Raw genomic sequence first — 18775 nt, 5'->3', positions numbered from 1 at the left:
ACTTCAATTACATTTCAAAAAAAGGCATCCTAACTTGCTTAAAATGAGCCAGCATATTTTGGTTTACTTAAAAAGTTAATAATATCTATTTTTTGTGAACAAAAATAAAAATTTACAATCCCTAAAAACAAAAAACAAACAAACAAAAAAAACAGACACTTAACTGACTTAGCCACCCAGGTGCCCCAACCTGTAATATTAATCAGTCATTCTATTTCTAAGCTACTCTAAACCTATGCTCATAATAAATAATAATAATAATAATAATAATAATAATAATAATAATAATATAAAGCTTACTGTGCAAATAGGCCTTCAAGGTACATCTTCCTTCCCATTGTTTCTTTCTGCTTCTTCTTTTTTTTTTTTTTTAAAGATTTTATTTATTTGACAGACAGAGATCACAAGTAGGCAGAGGAGGTAGACAGAGGGCGGGGGAGCAGGCCCCCTGCTGAGCAGAGAGCCTGATGTGGGGCTTGATCCCAGGACTCTGAGATCATGACCTGAACCAAAGGCAGAGGCTTTAACCCACTGAGCCATCCAGGTGCCCCACTTTCCATTGTTTCTTAAACTTAATGAGTTAGCCTTGTTAAAATGCAAATGAACTTCTGTAGATTTGGAGTGAGGCCCAGGAGTCTACATTTCTTTTTTTTTTTTTTAATTATTATTATTTTTTAATTTTTATTTTGGTATTTTAATTTTTTTTCAGTTAATTTTTTTTTATTGTGTTATGTTAGTTACCATACAGATGAATGGATAAAGGATTCTACATTTCTGACAACCTCCTAAGTAATGCTGGTCTATATACTTGGAGAAACAAGCCTACCTTGCAACTCAATTCACATCTTAATTCACTCCTATTTTGAAATTCTCAAACAGTATCTTGAGGTTTCCCTTGTGTTAAGATATTACTATCAAGAGTAAATGAAGAAGGAAGAGATTCCCAACACCCACTCCCACCCTCCTGCCCATGCCAACTTAACATTTCATAACAGCAATGAGAACCTAAGTATGTGTGTAACTATGTAAACCAGTTGGATTGTTTTTTAATAATCTTCAATCAAAAGAACTTGGTGGTTGATAAAGTCAATTTCCATGAGTCTTTGAATTCCTATTTCAGAAATTTATTTTTGCCTGAGGGACTTTGGCAGTCCTTCACCTTCTCTGTTCCAAGCCTTTCTCCTCTTCTGAAGTTCCCCTTGTCCCCATTCTCATCCCTTACGTGGTTGCAAAGTCTTACTCTTCAAGCCGAACTGGACAATAACTTGAGTCAAAGTGTTAGGAGATAAAGCTTTAGGCTACTCTTCCTAGGAGTATTTGTGGTTTCATAGATAGTGATAAGAAAGTTTTTAAAACCAAAACGTATAACTGGCAGACTTTTTTTTTTTAGCTCCATGACAGTCTACTGGACAACTTTTTGGGGTGAGAGGGGCAGGAGGACGAGGAAGGTGGAAAGACATTTCCAGCCTGCCGTATAGCCGGTTTCTCATTCATCTTACTCATAAGATCTACCTTCCCACTCTACTTATTAGTCTATTGGTTATTATTTTGAAGGCTTATGACTTCAGATGATCTTTCAAGTAAACTCTTTTAAGAAAGTATTCTGTAAAAAAATAAAATAAAATAAAATAAAGAAAATATTCTGTAATTCATCTCTGCTTTGTTTAACATTTACTAAGGCAATACTCTGTGTCTCTGAGCTCCTTCAATATCCAGGATACCATCAAGTCAGGAATAGTGTATAAACATACTGGAAAGAGAATCATTATTTTTATATTGAATTGGGAAGGATAAAGTATGGAATGTCTTCACCTGTTTGGACTTAGATTTGATTCTTCTCAGATCAGTGACAGATTCATACGTAGAGAAAAATTGAGGTTCTCATCTGTATGTTGTTTTTTATTACATTATTTTGCTTCAGGCTCAAGCATATCAAAGTAATTCAGACACTGTGGATGAAATCATCTGATTTCCATCAATAAATGTCTACTAAATCCTTCTGATTATAGGCAGTTGGTATTATTACATAGTTATAGGAAGACATGGTAATATCATGCAGTAATTAATTGGAGTCTACGTGGCTCAGATTTATACAACATTTAATGCCTATAGTTATAGCTAGGCTGTTTCTCACTTAAGTGATTTAAGTAGACTTTGGTATTGAAATGGATTCTGTTTCTTGGTTTGAATATGAGTCTATTGCTTTCTATCCCTGCTCAATATATGCAGGTTAAGAAAAAGTTCTTCCTGGTTTACCACTTTCTTTTTTATTATAGAAAACTTCTTATTCCATACAATTGAAAATGGTTGTTGACTGATTAATCACATAAGTTGATTAAGTTGGGGAATCATAAATCACATACATATACAAAACATTTGACTTTTGCTTAAAATCACAAGGTCCACATTTATTCACCATTATTTTGAGGTGGAGCCAAGGTCTTTGCTATAAGCTAGAGGGGTGTCTTTTTTTTTTTTTTTTTTTGTATAGGCTGTATCCCTAAAGGAACCTCTACAAATTCCAGTTTCAATTTCTTCAGTGTTAATTAAGAATGTAAAGACAGTGACCAGCAACCCAAGTAGAGAGGTCTGTACAGATTTTTATGATCCTTGTCCCTACAATGGTAATTTTTTTAAAGGATTTTTTCTTTATTGAGTCTTTCCAAAACATTTGACTACTTTCAGGAAAGCAACAACTCCCTTTCCATTGCAAGTCACATTTTATAGAAATATTATTTAATTAAATTATATAATTACATTAATAGGCAAAACTGGCATAAATAGGGCTGATAAAAAACACAAGTGAATCTTGGTAAGCATATAACCCAAAGCTCATGGTATATGAAAGAGCATTTTGCCAGTTTCAGTGTTCCACTGACTACAGTCTTGTAGGCATTGTTGTAGTTCAGTTTAGATATTTTATGCAAGGAATAGTAAATATTAATTATTCCAGTTAAACAATGAACTCAAGACCAATACTTTTTTCTTCCTTTTCAAAATATTGCTATAGGGCCAGAGTTCATCCATTTCAGATTTATCATTTTTATGATAGCTGATTTTGTTTATTTGTTTTTATTTTGTTTTGTTAGAATTAATATACAGACACCTCTGGTATTTTGGATTTGGTATATTATTATAGTTTCTTTTTGTGAGTGTGTGTGAGAAGCAAATTCCGATGATTCACACCTTACTATTAGCTTCCAATTAAAAAAAAAAGAAGCAAAAACAGAAGTAAATGTTTATAAGGAAATATCTTGAAAAATTTTAGTGAGAATGGATGTGAAGGAAGAATGTATAATAAAGTGGATGATAAGGACTCAAAAATATTCTAACCCAGTTGTTAAGTGAAAGTAGGTGCAAAATCCTATCAGTAGGTAAAAGACCATCCATTTCTTCCATGCCTGGAGACTCCTTGGCTCCCTACTTATTTTCATCATTGTGCCCCTCTTCTCCTGGCCCAGACTTCCTTTCATTTTCTCCTCTAGACAGAATATCCATATCTATTTGAACACATTTATGCCCTTATCATACCCTCATTGGACATAGTGGAATGCAGGGTTTAATTCATCTGGAAAACTCTTTGTTTTCTAGATTTTTGATTCTTAAAATGAAGTATTAACCCATTTTTATTGTATAAGCTAAAAGGAATTTCCTCAGAATCAAGGGAGGACTGACTAATGATGTGTTTTGTATAGATTTTTCCTTTGTAATTTTTTTATATAACTTTTCCACAAGGAAATAGCATAAATTCTAAAAGTCTATTTCTTATTAGTCAGCATATTCTTAAAAAAAAAAAAAGAAAGAAAGATTTATTTATTTATTTGAGAGAGAGAGAGAGAGAAAGAGAAAGTGAGTAAGCACAGTGGGGAGGAGCAGAGGGAGAGGAAGAAAGAATCTTCCAAGCAGGTTCCACACTGAGCACAGAGCCCATTTTCACGACCCTGAGATCACGATCTGAGTTGGAATCAAGAGTCGGACACTTTCGTGACTGTGCCACCCAGGCCCCCCTAGTCAGCATATTCTTAACCCACTGAGCCACCCAGGCGCCCCTAGTCAGCATATTCTTAATAAGCTGCTTATCTTGAGGAAAAAATAGTGATTTGCTGGCAATCCTTGGTGTTGCTTGGCTTGTCGATGTATTGCCTTATCTCTGCCTTCATTTTCACATGGCTTCTCCCTGTGTGTGTACATATGTCTACATTTTATAAAGATACTGGTCATGTTGGGTCAAGATCCACCCTAATGATTTTGTTTTAGTTTGATCACCTTTGCAAAAACCCTGTGTCCAAATAAGGTTACATTCTGGGGTACTATGGGTTGGGACTCCAACCTATCTCTGTGGGAGGACACAATACAATGCATAACATGGGTCATAGTATTAGCATTTGCATTTGAAAATACCATTAAAAAAAAAAGTCTCTCCCAGTCGTGTCCCAGGGCAGACTAGAGTTTGCGTCTTAAAATGTCAGTGACGTGATTTGGCCAGAGTGTTATCTATACTTTCCTTATAGTTTATTTTCATAGTCAAAACTTCTTTTAATGAAAGCATTTAACAAAGACAGAAACAAAACTACTTCTTTTTCCATTGCTTGATTTAAGAATAGTGAATAAAAGCTATGCTTTTTAATAAGCTACTCTATTCATGTATGTTCTCATTATGTTTACATTTTGGAGACATGTACTTTATTTTATTAGTAGCAAATTTATACTGAAGTACATTTATTATTTGATGCTTCATTTTGCTTTCATTAGTTTCTTTGCTAAATGATAAGTAGCATCAAAGTCATGCTATTCTGAGTTTGCATTCTGACACAGAGTGACACTGCATTATTGAACACTTTTACCCTTTCCTTTTAAAATTCATATTTCTACATCATCTGTGGAAATTGCATGCTTAAAGCTACTAACTGATGAGCAGGAGAAATGCGGGCTGTAAACGAAGGGGAAATACTGGAGTGTAAGGTACATGTGTAGAGCAGACTGGGCTTGTGATGGAATCTATTTAAAATAATATTTCAGACTTACTCAAGGCTTGCAATAAATACTCCAGTTGGATTATTTCATGTTATTGTGACAACAATTCCGTATAGCAAGAATGGTGTATTGGCCAGGATGGACTAGGTTGTACTGAGGGAAAAAGCCAGCCTGGCAGTTTATTTCTTGTACCTATAGTGTCTGTTGTTGGTCCAGGTTACTCTCCAAGGCAACCGTTCTCCAGGAGTCAGCTCAACAATCCAGTCTGCTTTGGTATTAAGGCATAACTTATCAACACATGCCTTGTTATCATTGCATTATGGGGAAGGGTGGGCTGACCGTCAAGTGCTGGTGATCAAGGTCTCCCCGTGGAAAGTGATACCCATCCTTTTTCTCATATTCTATTAACCAAAACAAGGCATGTGGTTATGCTTAATTTTAAGGGGCTTAAAATTCAGTCTTGCTGTGTGATTGGAACATAAGAGAAAGAGGTACTGATGAACAATAATATGCCTAATTGAGATGATAATGCTTCCCTTTGGCAGGCATGGAAACTAGGTTCAGAGAGGTTGAGTGACCTACCCAGGGACATAGAGCTGCCTAATAATGGAGCTGCTAATCAACCCTAGGTCTTTTTGACTTCAAAGACTTTTTGTGTCCTGCCTTCTATCACAACTGATTGAGCTACCTTGCAGATGATATGATTCAAATGGTAAATTGATTGCTCCCAGATCTCCTTATGGGGTCCTGTTGCTAAATGTTTGCAGGAGGTGGGGAAGAACTGATGATTGGTAAGGCTGCCATTGAGTCTAGGGTCTGGGAAAATATTCTAGACCCTTGTTTCTCTCGCCTGTCTCCTTTTATTGTTGTTCATATTCTTTTATACCTCAGGATAACCTCTGAAAAAGCATCTGAGTGTTCTAAATAAAAGAGAGAAACCAAGCAAGTAAAGGAAGGATTTTGCATTTATCTGCTTTGTTAGAGGTGAGGGGCAATGTATAGTCTTGTGACTATTAAATGAGTAGTAATGGCAAGTTAGGCTTGTATGGCAGGTTCTAGTCTATAAAACATGTTCGTCTATAATCTGAAGGTGCAAGCAAACCTACTTGTATTAGCTGGCAGTGGCATTGTATCAGTGAGGTGTGATTGTCAAGACAGGCAAGACAGTCCAAGACTGCACAGGTAAAAGGGCATTGACTGGCATGAGGGAGGGATCTAGAACACTGCAATCAGATCCGAGTTAACTCCTGGCCCATCACCTGAGCAGATGTCTTTGCCTCTTGAATTCTTCATCTATGAATCAGGAGCATAATGATGACTTCATAGAATCTGTGTAAAGAATAAATGAGGTAAGGCCAATGAAGCACTTAAAACAGTGCTGGGTAACTAAGTCCAAGCTGAGTAAATGCTGGCCACTTTTCTTATTATTATGGTGCTTTTTATTGGGAAGATTTTCCAAATAAGGTATGTGAAAATTGAGGTCTATGTGCCATGATAGATCATAACAGAAATACTAGCCTGGATTCTGGAATATTACAATCACTATCACTAGAGGTAGTGGAATGTATTTTTTTTTTTTTTTAATTTTTTATTTTTTATAAACATATATTTTTATCCCCAGGGGTACAGGTCTGTGAATCACCAGGTTTACACACTTCACAGCACTCACCAAATCACATACCCTCCCCAATGTCCATAATCCCACCCCCTTCTCCCAAACCCCCTCCCCCCGGCAACCCTCAGTTTGTTTTGTGAGATTAAGAGTCACTTATGGTTTGTCTCCCTCCCAATCCCATCTTGTTTTATTTATTCTTCTTCTACCCACTTAAGCCTCCATGTTGCATCACCACTTCCTCATATCAGGGAGATCATATGATAGTTGTCTTTCTCTGCTTGACTTATTTCGCTAAGCATGATACGCTCTAGTTCCATCCATGTTGTCGCAAATGGCAAGATTTCATTTCTTTTGATGGCTGCATAGTATTCCATTGTGTATATATACCACATCTTCTTGATCCATTCATCTGTTGATGGACATCTAGGTTCTTTCCATAGTTTGGCTATTGTGGACATTGCTGCTATAAACATTCGGGTGCATGTGTCCCTTTGGATCACTACATTTGTATCTTTAGGGTAAATACCCAATAGTGCAATTGCTGGGTCATAGGGCAGTTCTATTTTCAACATTTTGAGGAACCTCCATGCTGTTTTCCAGAGTGGCTGCACCAGCTTGCATTCCCACCAACAGTGTAGGAGGGTTCCCCTTTCTCCGCATCCTCGCCAGCATCTGTCATTTCCTGACTTGTTGATTTTAGCCATTCTGACTGGTGTGAGGTGATATCTCATTGTGGTTTTGATTTGTATTTCCCTGATGCCGAGTGATATGGAGCACTTTTTCATGTGTCTGTTCGCCATCTGGATGTCTTCTTTGCAGAAATGTCTGTTCATGTCTTCTGCCCATTTCTTGATTGGATTATTTGTTCTTTGGGTGTTGAGTTTGCTAAGTTCTTTATAGATTCTGGACACTAGTCCTTTATCTGATATGTCGTTTGCAAATATCTTCTCCCATTCTGTCAGTTGTCTTTTGATTTTGTTAACTGTTTCCTTTGCTGTGCAAAAGCTTTTGATCTTGATGAAATCCCAGTAGTTCATTTTTTCCCTTGCTTCCCTTGCCTTTTGTGTTGTTCCTAGGAAGATGTTGCTGCGGCAGAGGTCGAAGAGGTTGCTGCCCGTGTTCTCCTCAAGGATTTTGATGGATTCCTTTCGTACATTGAGGTCCTTCATCCATTTGGAGTCTATTTTCGTGTGTGGTGTAAGGAAATGGCCCAATTTCATTTTTCTGCATGTGGCTGTCCAATTTTCCCAGCACCATTTATTAAAAAGGCTGTCTTTTTTCCATTGGACATTCTTTCCTGCTTTGTCGAAGATTAGTTGACCATAGAGTTGAGGGTCTATTTCTGGGCTCTCTATTCTGTTCCATTGATCTATGTGTCTGTTTTTGTGCCAGTACCATGCTGTCTTGATGATGACAGCTTTGTAATAGAGCTTGAAGTCCGGAATTGTGATGCCACCAACGTTGGCTTTCTTTTTCAATATCCCTTTGGCTATTCGAGGTCTTTTCTGGTTCCATATAAATTTTAGAATTATTTGTTCCATTTCTTTGAAAAAGATGGATGGTACTTTGATAGGAATTGCATTAAATGTGTAGATTGCTTTAGGTAGCATAGACATTTTCACAATATTTATTCTTCCAATCCAGGAGCATGGAACATTTTTCCATTTCTTTGTGTCTTCCTCAATTTCTTTCATGAGTACTTTATAGTTTTCTGAGTATAGATTCTGTGTCTCTTTGGTTAGGTTTATTCCTAGGTATCTTATGGTTTTGGATGCAATTGTAAATGGGATTGACTCCTTAATATCTCTTTCTTCTGTCTTGCTGTTGGTGTAGAGAAATGCAACTGATTTCTGTGCATTGATTTTATATCCTGACACTTTACTGAATTCCTGTATAAGTTCTAGCAGTTTTGGAGTGGAGTCTTTTGGGTTTTCCACATATAGTATCATATCATCTGCGAAGAGTGATAATTTGACTTCTTCTTTGCCGATTTGGATGCCTTTAATTTCCTTTTGTTGTCTGATTGCTGAGGCTAGGACCTCTAGTACGATGTTGAATAGCAGTGGTGATAATGGACATCCCTGCCGTGTTCCTGACCTTAGCGGAAAAGCTTTCAGTTTTTCTCCATTGAGAATGATATTTGCGGTGGGTTTTTCATAGATGGCTTTGATGATATTGAGGTATGTGCCCTCTATCCCTACACTTTGAAGAGTTTTGATCAGGAAGGGATGCTGTACTTTGTCAAATGCTTTTTCAGCATCTATTGAGAGTATCATATGGTTCTTGTTCTTTCTTTTATTGATGTGTTGTATCACATTGACTGATTTGCGGATGTTGAACCAACCTTGCAGCCCTGGAATAAATCCCACTTGGTCGTGGTGAATAATCTTTTTAATGTACTGTTGAATCCTATTGGCTAGTATTTTGTTGAGTATTTTCGCATCTGTGTTCATCAAGGATATTGGTCTATAGCTCTCTTTTTTGATGGGATCCTTGTCTGGTTTTGGGATCAAGGTGATGCTGGCCTCATAAAATGAGTTTGGAAGTTTTCCTTCCATTTCTATTTTTTGGAACAGTTTCAGGAGAATAGGAATTAGTTCTTCTTTAAATGTTTGGTAGAATTCCCCCGGGAAGCCGTCTGGCCCTGGGCTTTTGTTTGTTTGGAGATTTTTAATGACTGTTTCAATCTCCTTACTGGTTATGGGTCTGTTCAGGCTTTCTATTTCTTCCTGGTTCAGTTGTGGTAGTTTATATGTTTCTAGGAATGCATCCATTTCTTCCAGATTGTCAAATTTATTGCCGTAGAGTTGCTCATAGTATGTTCTTATAATAGTTTGTATTTCTTTGGTGTTAGTTGTGATCTCTCCTCTTTCATTCATGATTTTATTTATTTGGGTCCTTTCTCTTTTCTTTTTGATAAGTCGGGCCAGGGGTTTATCAATTTTATTAATTCTTTCAAAGAACCAGCTCCTAGTTTCGTTGATTTGTTCTATTGTTTTTTTGGTTTCTATTTCATTGATTTCTGCTCTGATCTTTATGATTTCTCTTCTCCTGCTGGGCTTAGGGTTTCTTTCTTGTTCTTTCTCCAGCTCCTTTAGGTGTAGGGTTAGGTTGTGTACCTGAGACCTTTCTTGTTTCTTGAGAAAGGCTTGTACCGCTATATATTTTCCTCTCAGGACTGGAATGTATTTTGAGGCCAGTAACCAGGATGGAGAAATTACCCAACAGCCTTTCACATAGTTTGCAGAAGGAACTAGCAAAATCTCACCTGGAAAAGAGACATTTCAGCAGATACTTGAAACAGGGACCACTATTGTCCTTGGATCTTTGAAGCATTGTCTTACAGAATAGGTTTTACTCTTATTCCTTATGGAATTAAAAACAACAACAACAACAACAACAACAACAACAACAACAGTACAACTATGGAATTGACAAGGGGAAGAACATCAATTTATTTGGGGACAAAGCTATCAACCATGGAATAAGACTGTTTCCAGAGGTGGTGAGTTTACCATATATAGTGGTATAAGGAGGGTCATGGGGGATTCAAACCTCAGAAGAGTGATTAGATTAGAGAAACCTCAAATGATACTCAAAACTGAGTTCTGTGATTTTAATCCTGGATTCTGAAGGGGTTGAAGCCTGGTGATAGTGTTTTTACAAAGCTTCCCAGTTGATTCTGTTGTGTAGTCAAGTTTGAGAACCACTGTTCTAACTGAAAAGAAGTAGGTACTACCAACAGTAGTTCCAGCTACACACCTTAAAATTATAGGTAATCAATTCTGAACAGCAAGAGAGGGTCATTCTGTGCGAGAAACCAGTGAAGCAGGACAGACTTTGTTTAGATTTGGGTTGGTTTAGCCCCACATTTTGAGGAGTCTGTCCAAACTGATCATTTTGGATAATCATTTGGAAAAAGGGTTGGGGTCCATGGTCAAGGCTGAGTGTCTGTGGCAAAACATCCCATGGGGTGAAGCCAGGGACTGTAGATGCTCAGGATTCAACTATAGGGATCAGTCTATTTTTCACCCAAGGGAGCTTGCTATTTTTCATGTTTACTGGCTGGTGAGTGATTCATATGGTGCTGGGGGAAATGTGTTCAAATGAAAAGTGTTGCTTCTATGTAAAGTAACTTATTACTTCCAGGATATTCCAGCCTATTGATACCACGGTGCAGAACAATGCAAATTCGTGTGTGTGTGTGTGTGTGTGTGTGTGTGTGTGTGTGTTGGGGTGAGGAGAAGATGGGAGCACACATAGAAATGCATATTTCCAGGGCATAAAGCATGCCTTCACACTTCCCTCCTCTGACCTTTATACCAGAAGCATAAGAATGACCCATTGTCCGCTGGCCCTGGAACTTAGTTGTTCCTAATCTCTGGACACTCAGTGGCTGAGCTGGCCTCCCGCCTGGCCAGTTGGCAGCTGTCAGGGTAGCCCCATGTATCCCAAATTTATTCCCATGTGGCTTCTTCCTGCCCGATCCTTCATCCTCTGGCCTGGCATTTTCTCCATGACAGTCTGCCCCTGAACTGCCCTCGCTGCCGCTTTGGTAAAGGCTTGCAACGAAAGGGAGTAACAGCCACTGGCGGATGCAGTTTGTGCAAGCAGCATCAGCAATGGATGAGACCTCCCCCAGGCTGGAAGAAGACTGGAAAAAAGGCCTTCAGCGAGAAGCGAGCTGGCAGGTAAGTGATGTCCTCAGCTCCAGATGGACCCTGGTCTCTCTCTCTCCACTCTTTAGCCCAAGTGTAGGTAATTCACATTGGTCTTTTTGCAGAACTGCATTATCTGTAGGCACATCCATTTGGGAAAGGTCCTCATTAATTTCCATTTCTTTGTAAACCATGCAAATAAGACTCCAAATGAATTTACTCTATATTCTCAAGCAAGCTAATGGGGTTTTACAAATCTATAGATGTTGCTAAATTTATACTTTCTTAATAAAGGCCCTTGAATTAACAAGTTGCAGGTGTATATCAAAGGAAACATGCAGATTTGGTTTGTGTGAGTACAAGTTCATTGTAATATAAAAATTTAATACAACACCTGTCATCAGACTTACTTTATGGTGTTATAGTAGCTTGGAATAAGGGTCTTGGTTTTAACCTATTTTAATGAGGTGACCATCTTTTAATGCAACTTGCGTGCCTTTCTTATTTATGCTGAACTCATAATAGGTAGAAGCTCTGTGGTATGCAGAGAGTTCAAGCTAAAGGATTCATTTTGGTGTAGAGGCAGTTTTCATTAAAATATGCAAAGCAGTAATGTTTATATGTTACAATACCTATTTCAAATTAGCAAAATTATATGCTCCTGTCTCATAAGCTGCCAACTGAAATCCCTTCCTAAATCCTGTTGAATGGCTTTGATTACTCTTCTTCACATTACACATTACACACCTCTAATGCATACTTTTACGCATCCACTGCATTGCTATTTAATTAGACAACAATATTGAAGAGCGATGCCAGAGCTTTTTTTTTTTTTTTTTTTCCCTTTAAATGGCACTGCCTTATGGAAAAAGCACATTTCCATGCATGAAGCATTTCTTTTGGATGGTGTTGGATGAAGTGAAACTGTGATTTTCCGTTTTGTCTGTAGCAGAAAGTTTCACAGAAAAAAGTGGTGATTTGGGAATTAGTTGATTTTCAACATCAATTATAAAAAATAATTCTCTCTTTTTATAAAAAGAAGGAAACTTTTCATAAAATTTCTCCTCTGCAGGAGAAATTTTAGAGAAATGTGGCACTGATATTGACAGGTATGTTCTGTTCTAAGCAATGTGATGTTAAGTAAGGAGCTTCCGAAAAAAAACATCCTCCAGCCTGCCATGAAATTGGCGTCCTTCCACTTTGAGTGGGAGCATTATTTAGGAAGTAGGAAAGGATACAGAATGAATCTCTGCATGCTACTTTGAGAATGTCATGTGGTGGGTCTCCAGGGGGTCTAAACAAATATTCAGATATTTTATGGTAGGTAGTCGTGACTTTAGGATTTTTGTCTCTTGTTTATGTGTTTTCCTTTAGAAAGTTAGCATTTTTATATATAGTCTCTGCTGAGCTCAAGGGAGGATTAAAGGAGAAAGGATGTGAGCAGATGACTCAGAGATCTCTGTAGACAAAATATTTAAATTAGAAACATGGAAGCCAAATGTTTATGTAAAAAAGCACATGTCCTATAATGTCAGCATCCCATGAACCTTTAGCTTAGTAATTTCCCAAAGGCAAATAATGAACATGCTCTCTTTGCTACTTGCTTCCGAAGATGTGATCTTGTATAGCTGGTCAAACCCTGTCATTTGATAACAGAAACTTCTATAGTGGAAGTAGTGCTTATGAAAAGGAGGACATCATAATCTCTGGTTCGGTCTCCCTGACTCAGTAATTCATGGCAGTGGAGGGAAAAGATGTCGTCAAATGTGTCAGCTTCAGCTTCACCTGCCTCCCCGCTTTGAGGACTACCTCTGCCCCATGTTCCAGTCATCAGTATGGCCATGCCAGGTCCACATATGCACAAAGTCGGCCTACTTCTGCTGACAGTCAAGCTGTCTCCAAGGGAGGAAATGAAAGATGATGGCACCAGATGCAAGAGCTTTGCGACAATGACTTCCTTTAGCCATCCATGGTAGTGATGAAGCTGTTTTTAAAATAAGTTGTGAGTGATGTTGAAGATTTAGTTTAGCCAAATACTGCATTTCTTACTAAAAATGATCCAGTACTTTCCTATCTACCTACTATACCTACTATTTACCAGTTGCAGTGCAAGAGGTGTGTGTGTGTGTGTGTGTGTGTGTGTGTGTGTGTGTGTGTGTTTACATCTTTGTAAGACGCCTAGAGGTTTAGAAGATTGCCTCCATTTTAGGGATGAAGAAATGAAGACTCAAGGAGGTTATATAACCTGTCAAAAGCCGTCCAGTGCTCAAGTTCAGGCCTGTTTGACTCCAGTGCCAATTCCACTTTTGTTGCTGTGTGATCTGAATTGAATTTTATCTCATTTTTTATCTCACGAATAATAGTTTATGAGCAGCTGTGATGTGGGCAGGCAGGAAGCAAAAGGAAGAAAGGGAGAAAGCATGACAAATTTCTAATAGAATAATCAATCTCTGAATCATTAAGACTTTAATAAAATGTTTTTAATCGTTTATTTTTTTAACCCTTATTCTATACCAGGCATGAAGTTACATTTCTAATTCTTACTAGTACTCTGATAGAAAGATATTATTTGATCCTATTGCACAGGTGGGGAGACTGAGACTTAGTAGTGTTAGGGAACATGCCCAGGGTCACATAGCTGCTAAGATGCTGAAAAGAGATGTGGACCCACTGAGACTGGCCCTGAGGCCACTGCTCTTACACAAGGCCACCTCTTAGAGTATATTTTCAAATTATATATATATATATTTTTTATTTTGATCCTATGTATTTTAACTGTCTCATCTCACAATGATGTGATGGGACTTGGTATTTGAGAAGTCCCCCTGATAGTTCTTTATTTTTGTTTTTGTTTTTGTGTTTGTGTTTTAAATTAAGAGTTGAACAAAAATGGCTTGCTCACTCACTTCTTCAGAATATATTTTAATTGGATGCTGTTTGCCTTAAATGAACCAGCTTACCCATGGAGTTGGAAATGAAGTAGATGCAATTTCTAGAATCAACTGTAAATCTGAAAATCCATTTAAGCATATAACCCATACTGGAAAACCAACAGCGGCTATGTCAGAGTTAATGCTCCTGCCTCTCATGGCCCAGCTATGGAAGAACCTCTGGAACAGAGGTGGCAGTGGCTTTTACCACCAGGTAACAATCTGACCACTGGCAAACTACTTAAGGCAGCGACTTTGCTTCTTTGCTTGTCAAACGAGGGGGTTATGCTTGAGTGAGGTCTTGAAAGAAAGGTGGGGGAGGGGGAGCATGGTGCTACTTTCTTGTTCTGGCAATTGACAGTTGAAAGACCTTATGGAGGAGCAAAGGACTTGTTTCTGGATAATATTATATCTTGGGGTTGTTTCCTTTAAAATAACCGATGTAATTGCGGTGTGGCCATTTTGAGCTTGTCTGTCCATACTGCCTGTCTGTGCCTGTCTCCCCCACAAGAAGATAAATTTCTCAGGGCAGAGATGCATCTTGTTTGCTTCTGTGTCTCTGCACTTAGCACTGAGCCTGGCACAAACTCAACCCTGATTAATCTTGCCGAACTGTGAGAATTGCAAATGTGAGTTGGAAGAAAGCTAAGACATGATCTGGCCCTGATACTGCACTTGAAGAACCAAGGCCCAGGGAGGCTGAGTGACTGCCCCAAGTTCCACAGTTGGTTAGTGAGGGGAAGGGATTACTGCTCTGAGCTTTGACTTTCTTTTCTCTGGACCACTTCTCTATGAACTTCCTATGCCTCAACTTTCTCATCTGCAAAATTGGAGCTAGACCATACTATCTGTGTCTGTTTAGGTATCTTTATTTATCATAGTACCCCTATCTGGACAGGTGTTACAGCATAAGCATCAAGAATATGGGGTCTAGGGCTAGTCTGCTGGGTTCTAAACTTGGGGTCATCATTTTCTAAGTATGTAAACTCTCTGTACTTCAGTTTCATCCTCTATTCAACTGTAAAATGGAGGTAATTATCCTAGCTACCATATAGGATTGTTGTGAGGAGTAAACGTGTTAATTTATGGAAAGTGCTTAGAAGAGCACTTCAGTAAGTACTGTAAAGTGACCCATTGCACACACTGTATGTGTCAGCTCCTGTCTACCTACTGTCTATGTAATGCTTTCAGTTACTCAATATTTCTTTGAATACCTACTATGTGCCAAGCATATCCACAGTTAAGTGGATGAGAAAGTAGCTAGAGGCAATGCCCTTAAATTTGAGGTCATGGTGGGATAAGTGCAGCAGGTCACTATAATTACAGAAGCACAATAAAATGCTTTGTATCATGGAAACACTGAAGAATAAGCTCATAGAGGAGGTAAATCTAGAGTCAATTAAAGAAAGAGAAGGCTTTAAGCTAGACAAAGAACTGGGAAGAGAATTCAGGGCTAGAGAGAACAGATCAGAGACAGGAAAGGGAGAGACTCTAAGGTATGTGTTAAGCAGCCAGTTGTTCTGGGTTCTAGTGTTTCAGTGTGAGTCAGGAGTGGTGGAAGATAAGTCTGAAGAGGGAGAGAATAGAGAGGTCCTGTGTGGTTAGACCAACTAGCTTCAAATGGCCGTGGGGAACCATGGATAGGTTTTAAGCAAAGGTATGACATAAGGATTAATTTTTTAAATTTTTTTTAAAGAAAGATCATTTCTGATTTCTGTGGAAGATTAATTGAGGTATGGTAAGAGTAGAGACCAAAACCCAGTGAAGAAGGTACTTCACTATTTTAAGTAAGGACTGGCTGGATCATGGAAACAAGATGCAGATGGAAGGGAAATTCAGAAATATATAGAAGATATCAACCTCAGGATTTGATGATTGACTGATGCATGGTGTGAGGATATGGGAAGAGTCAAATGGCCCTCAGGTTTTTCTTTAAGGTGTCTAAGGTGGATATGGGTGGCATTATCTGAAAAGAGATTACCAGACAGAAATGGTCTCTGGGCTCATGGTAGGGTGGATAATAACTAACAAAATGATGGAGAAGAGTTATAATAAATATAAGTAACATTGTATTTTATACTAGGAGGATAAACAAAACCCAGTGAGGGCTCAGAAATCTCACAGAAGATAATAATATCAGGAATGTATTGATCAAGGGCTTACTTTGTGTGAAGAGCTGTTTAAGAATTCTCCTTATATTAACTCATAGAATCCTTATCATTGTGGAATTGGGGAGATATGAGTAGTATCTTCATTTTATAGATGAGGGAGTTTCAGAGAGGTTAGGAGCACTTAATAAGTACATGGGGCCTGGGCCAAAGCAGACTGGATCCAGTGCTTTGTAAGGACATAATCTTTTGTAAGCACCAAAGGATTATGTCTATCCACATGGTGCAAGAGGGCAGGGATGATCTCACAGGGTAGATGGCTTTTGAGCCAGGATTTTAAGGAGGAGCATAATTTTTTTTTAAAGATTTTACTTATTTATTTGACAGAGAGAGATCACAAGTAGGCATAGAGGCAGGCAGAGAGAGAGAGAGGAGGAAGCAGGCTCCCTGCTGAGCAGAGAGCCTGATGTGGGACTCGATCCCAGGACTCTGAGATCATGACCTGAGCCGAAGGCAGCGCTTAACCCACTGAGCCACCCAGGCGCCCGGAGGAGCACAATTTTTAAAAAATTTACTTAAATTTACTTTAGTTAACTTATACTGAGTTATTAGTTTCGGGGGTAGAATTAAGTTGTATATAACACCCAGTGCTCATTATATCAAGCATCTACCTTAATGCCCACCACCCAATCATCCCATCCTCCCACTCACCTTCCCTCCAGCAACCCTCCATTTGTTTCCTATAGTTAAGAGTCTCTTATGGTTTGCCTCCCTCTCTGTTTGCATCTTACTTTATTTTTCCTTCCCTTCCCCTATGTTAATCTACTTTGTTTCTTAAATCCCACAGGAGTGAAATCATATATTTGTCTTCTTCTGATTGACTTATTTCGCTTAACATAATACTGTCTAGTTCCATCCATGTCATTGAAAATGGTGAGGTTTCATTCTTTTTGTTGGCTAAGTCATATTCCTTTAGAGATATATACCATATCTTTATCCATTCATCTGTTGATGGACATCTGCACTCTTTCCATATTTTAGCTATTGTGGACACTGTATAAACATTGGGGGGCTGGTGCCACTTCGATTACTATGTTTGTATCCTTTGGATATATACCTAATAGTGTGCTTTCTGGGTTGTAGGGTAGTTCTATTTTTAACTTTGTGAGGAAAATTCATACTGTTTTCCAGAGCTGTTGCACCAGTTTGCATTCCTACCAACAATGAAAGAGGGTTTCCCTTTATCTACGTTCTCGCCAACATCTGTTGATTCCCATGTTTCATTCTATCTGGTGTGAGGTGATATCTCATTGTGGTTTTGATTTGTGTTTCCCTGATGCCAAATGATGTTGAACATTTTTTCATGTATCTGTTGGCCATTTGTATGTTCTCTTTGGAAAAATGTTTGTTGATGTCTTCTGCCCATTTCTTGGCTGGATTTTTTTTTTTTTGGTGGGTGGGGGGTGTTGAGCTTGATAAGTTCTTTATAGATTTTGGACACTAGCCCTTTATTTGATAAGTCATTTGCAAATATCTTCTCCCATCCCACAGGTTGCTTTTTAGTTTTGTTAGCTGTTTCCTTTGTTGTATAAAAGCTTTTTATTCTGATGAAGTCCCAATAACTAATTTTTGTTTTTGTTTCCCTTGCCTCTGGAGACATGTCTAACAGGAAATTGCTGTTTATCAGGTCAAAGAGTTTGCTGCCAGAATTCTCCTCTAAAATTTTGGTGGATTCCTGACTCATATGTAGGTCTTTCATCCATTTTGAGTTTATTTTTGTGTCTGGTGTAAGAAAGTGGTCCCGTTTCATTCTTCTCCGTGTGACTGTCCTATTTTTTCAACACCATTTGTTAAAGAGACTATCTTCCCCTCCCTCTGGAGTATATTATTCCTCCTTTGATGAAGATTAGTTGACCATAAAGTTGAGGGTCTGTTTCTAAGTCTCTGTTCTCTTCCATTGATCTATGTTTCTGTCTTTGTGCCAATACCATACTGTCTTAATGATTACAGCTTTGTAATATAGCTTGAAGTCTGAGGAGGAACATAATTTTTGAGCAATAAAATCCTGAGTTATGATCAGAATCCTGGCTCTCCTAAATCACTGATGGTGGATATGCCCTACATGAGGCAGACAGAACAGTCTCTTATACTTGTCTCTCTCTGAGTTCAGCAGTTCTCCTAAGGTTGTTAGACAAGCTGAGTTCCTCAAGGTGGGACAGGCCAACTACATTGCTCCGAAAAAGGTTGCACACAGTGAAAGAGGCTTCTAATAAGTCTTTCCCAGTGCTCAGCAGGTCTGTGCCTAATAGGCTATGATGTATGGGAAATGGTAGGCCTGGAAGCTGGAAGTCTAAGGAAGGTCTACTGGTGCTAGATGTGTGGCCTCAGACAACTCCCTCATCTTTCTGAGCTCTTTTCTTCTTTGTAAGATGGGGAGCAAAATATCTACCTCCCATGTAAAAATTCAGTGAAACACTGTGTGTTTGAAAG

The 18775-nt window shown here is 38.4% G+C and overlaps 1 protein-coding gene across 2 annotated transcripts in view; it reads left to right on the top strand.

Moving 5' to 3' along the window:
• PPARGC1A (PPARG coactivator 1 alpha) overlaps positions 1–18775 on the top strand; it is a 662229-nt gene that overhangs the window by 351191 nt on the left and 292263 nt on the right. Inside the window, exon 1 of one of the 2 annotated variants that reach the window (XM_059381753.1) lies at positions 11120–11280. The exons of the other annotated variant lie outside the window; for it this stretch is intronic. Within the exon in view, the coding sequence (XP_059237736.1) occupies positions 11185–11280 (96 nt within the window). The 5' untranslated portion in view covers positions 11120–11184. Of the gene's footprint in view, positions 1–11119; positions 11281–18775 lie in introns of those variants that run through there. 2 annotated transcript variants of the gene reach the window in all.

Source organism: Mustela nigripes, chromosome 1 (genome assembly GCF_022355385.1).
Source record: "Mustela nigripes isolate SB6536 chromosome 1, MUSNIG.SB6536, whole genome shotgun sequence".
In the NCBI taxonomy this organism is placed as follows: Eukaryota; Metazoa; Chordata; class Mammalia; order Carnivora; family Mustelidae; genus Mustela; species Mustela nigripes.
This window is presented reverse-complemented; position numbering and strand designations above follow the sequence as displayed.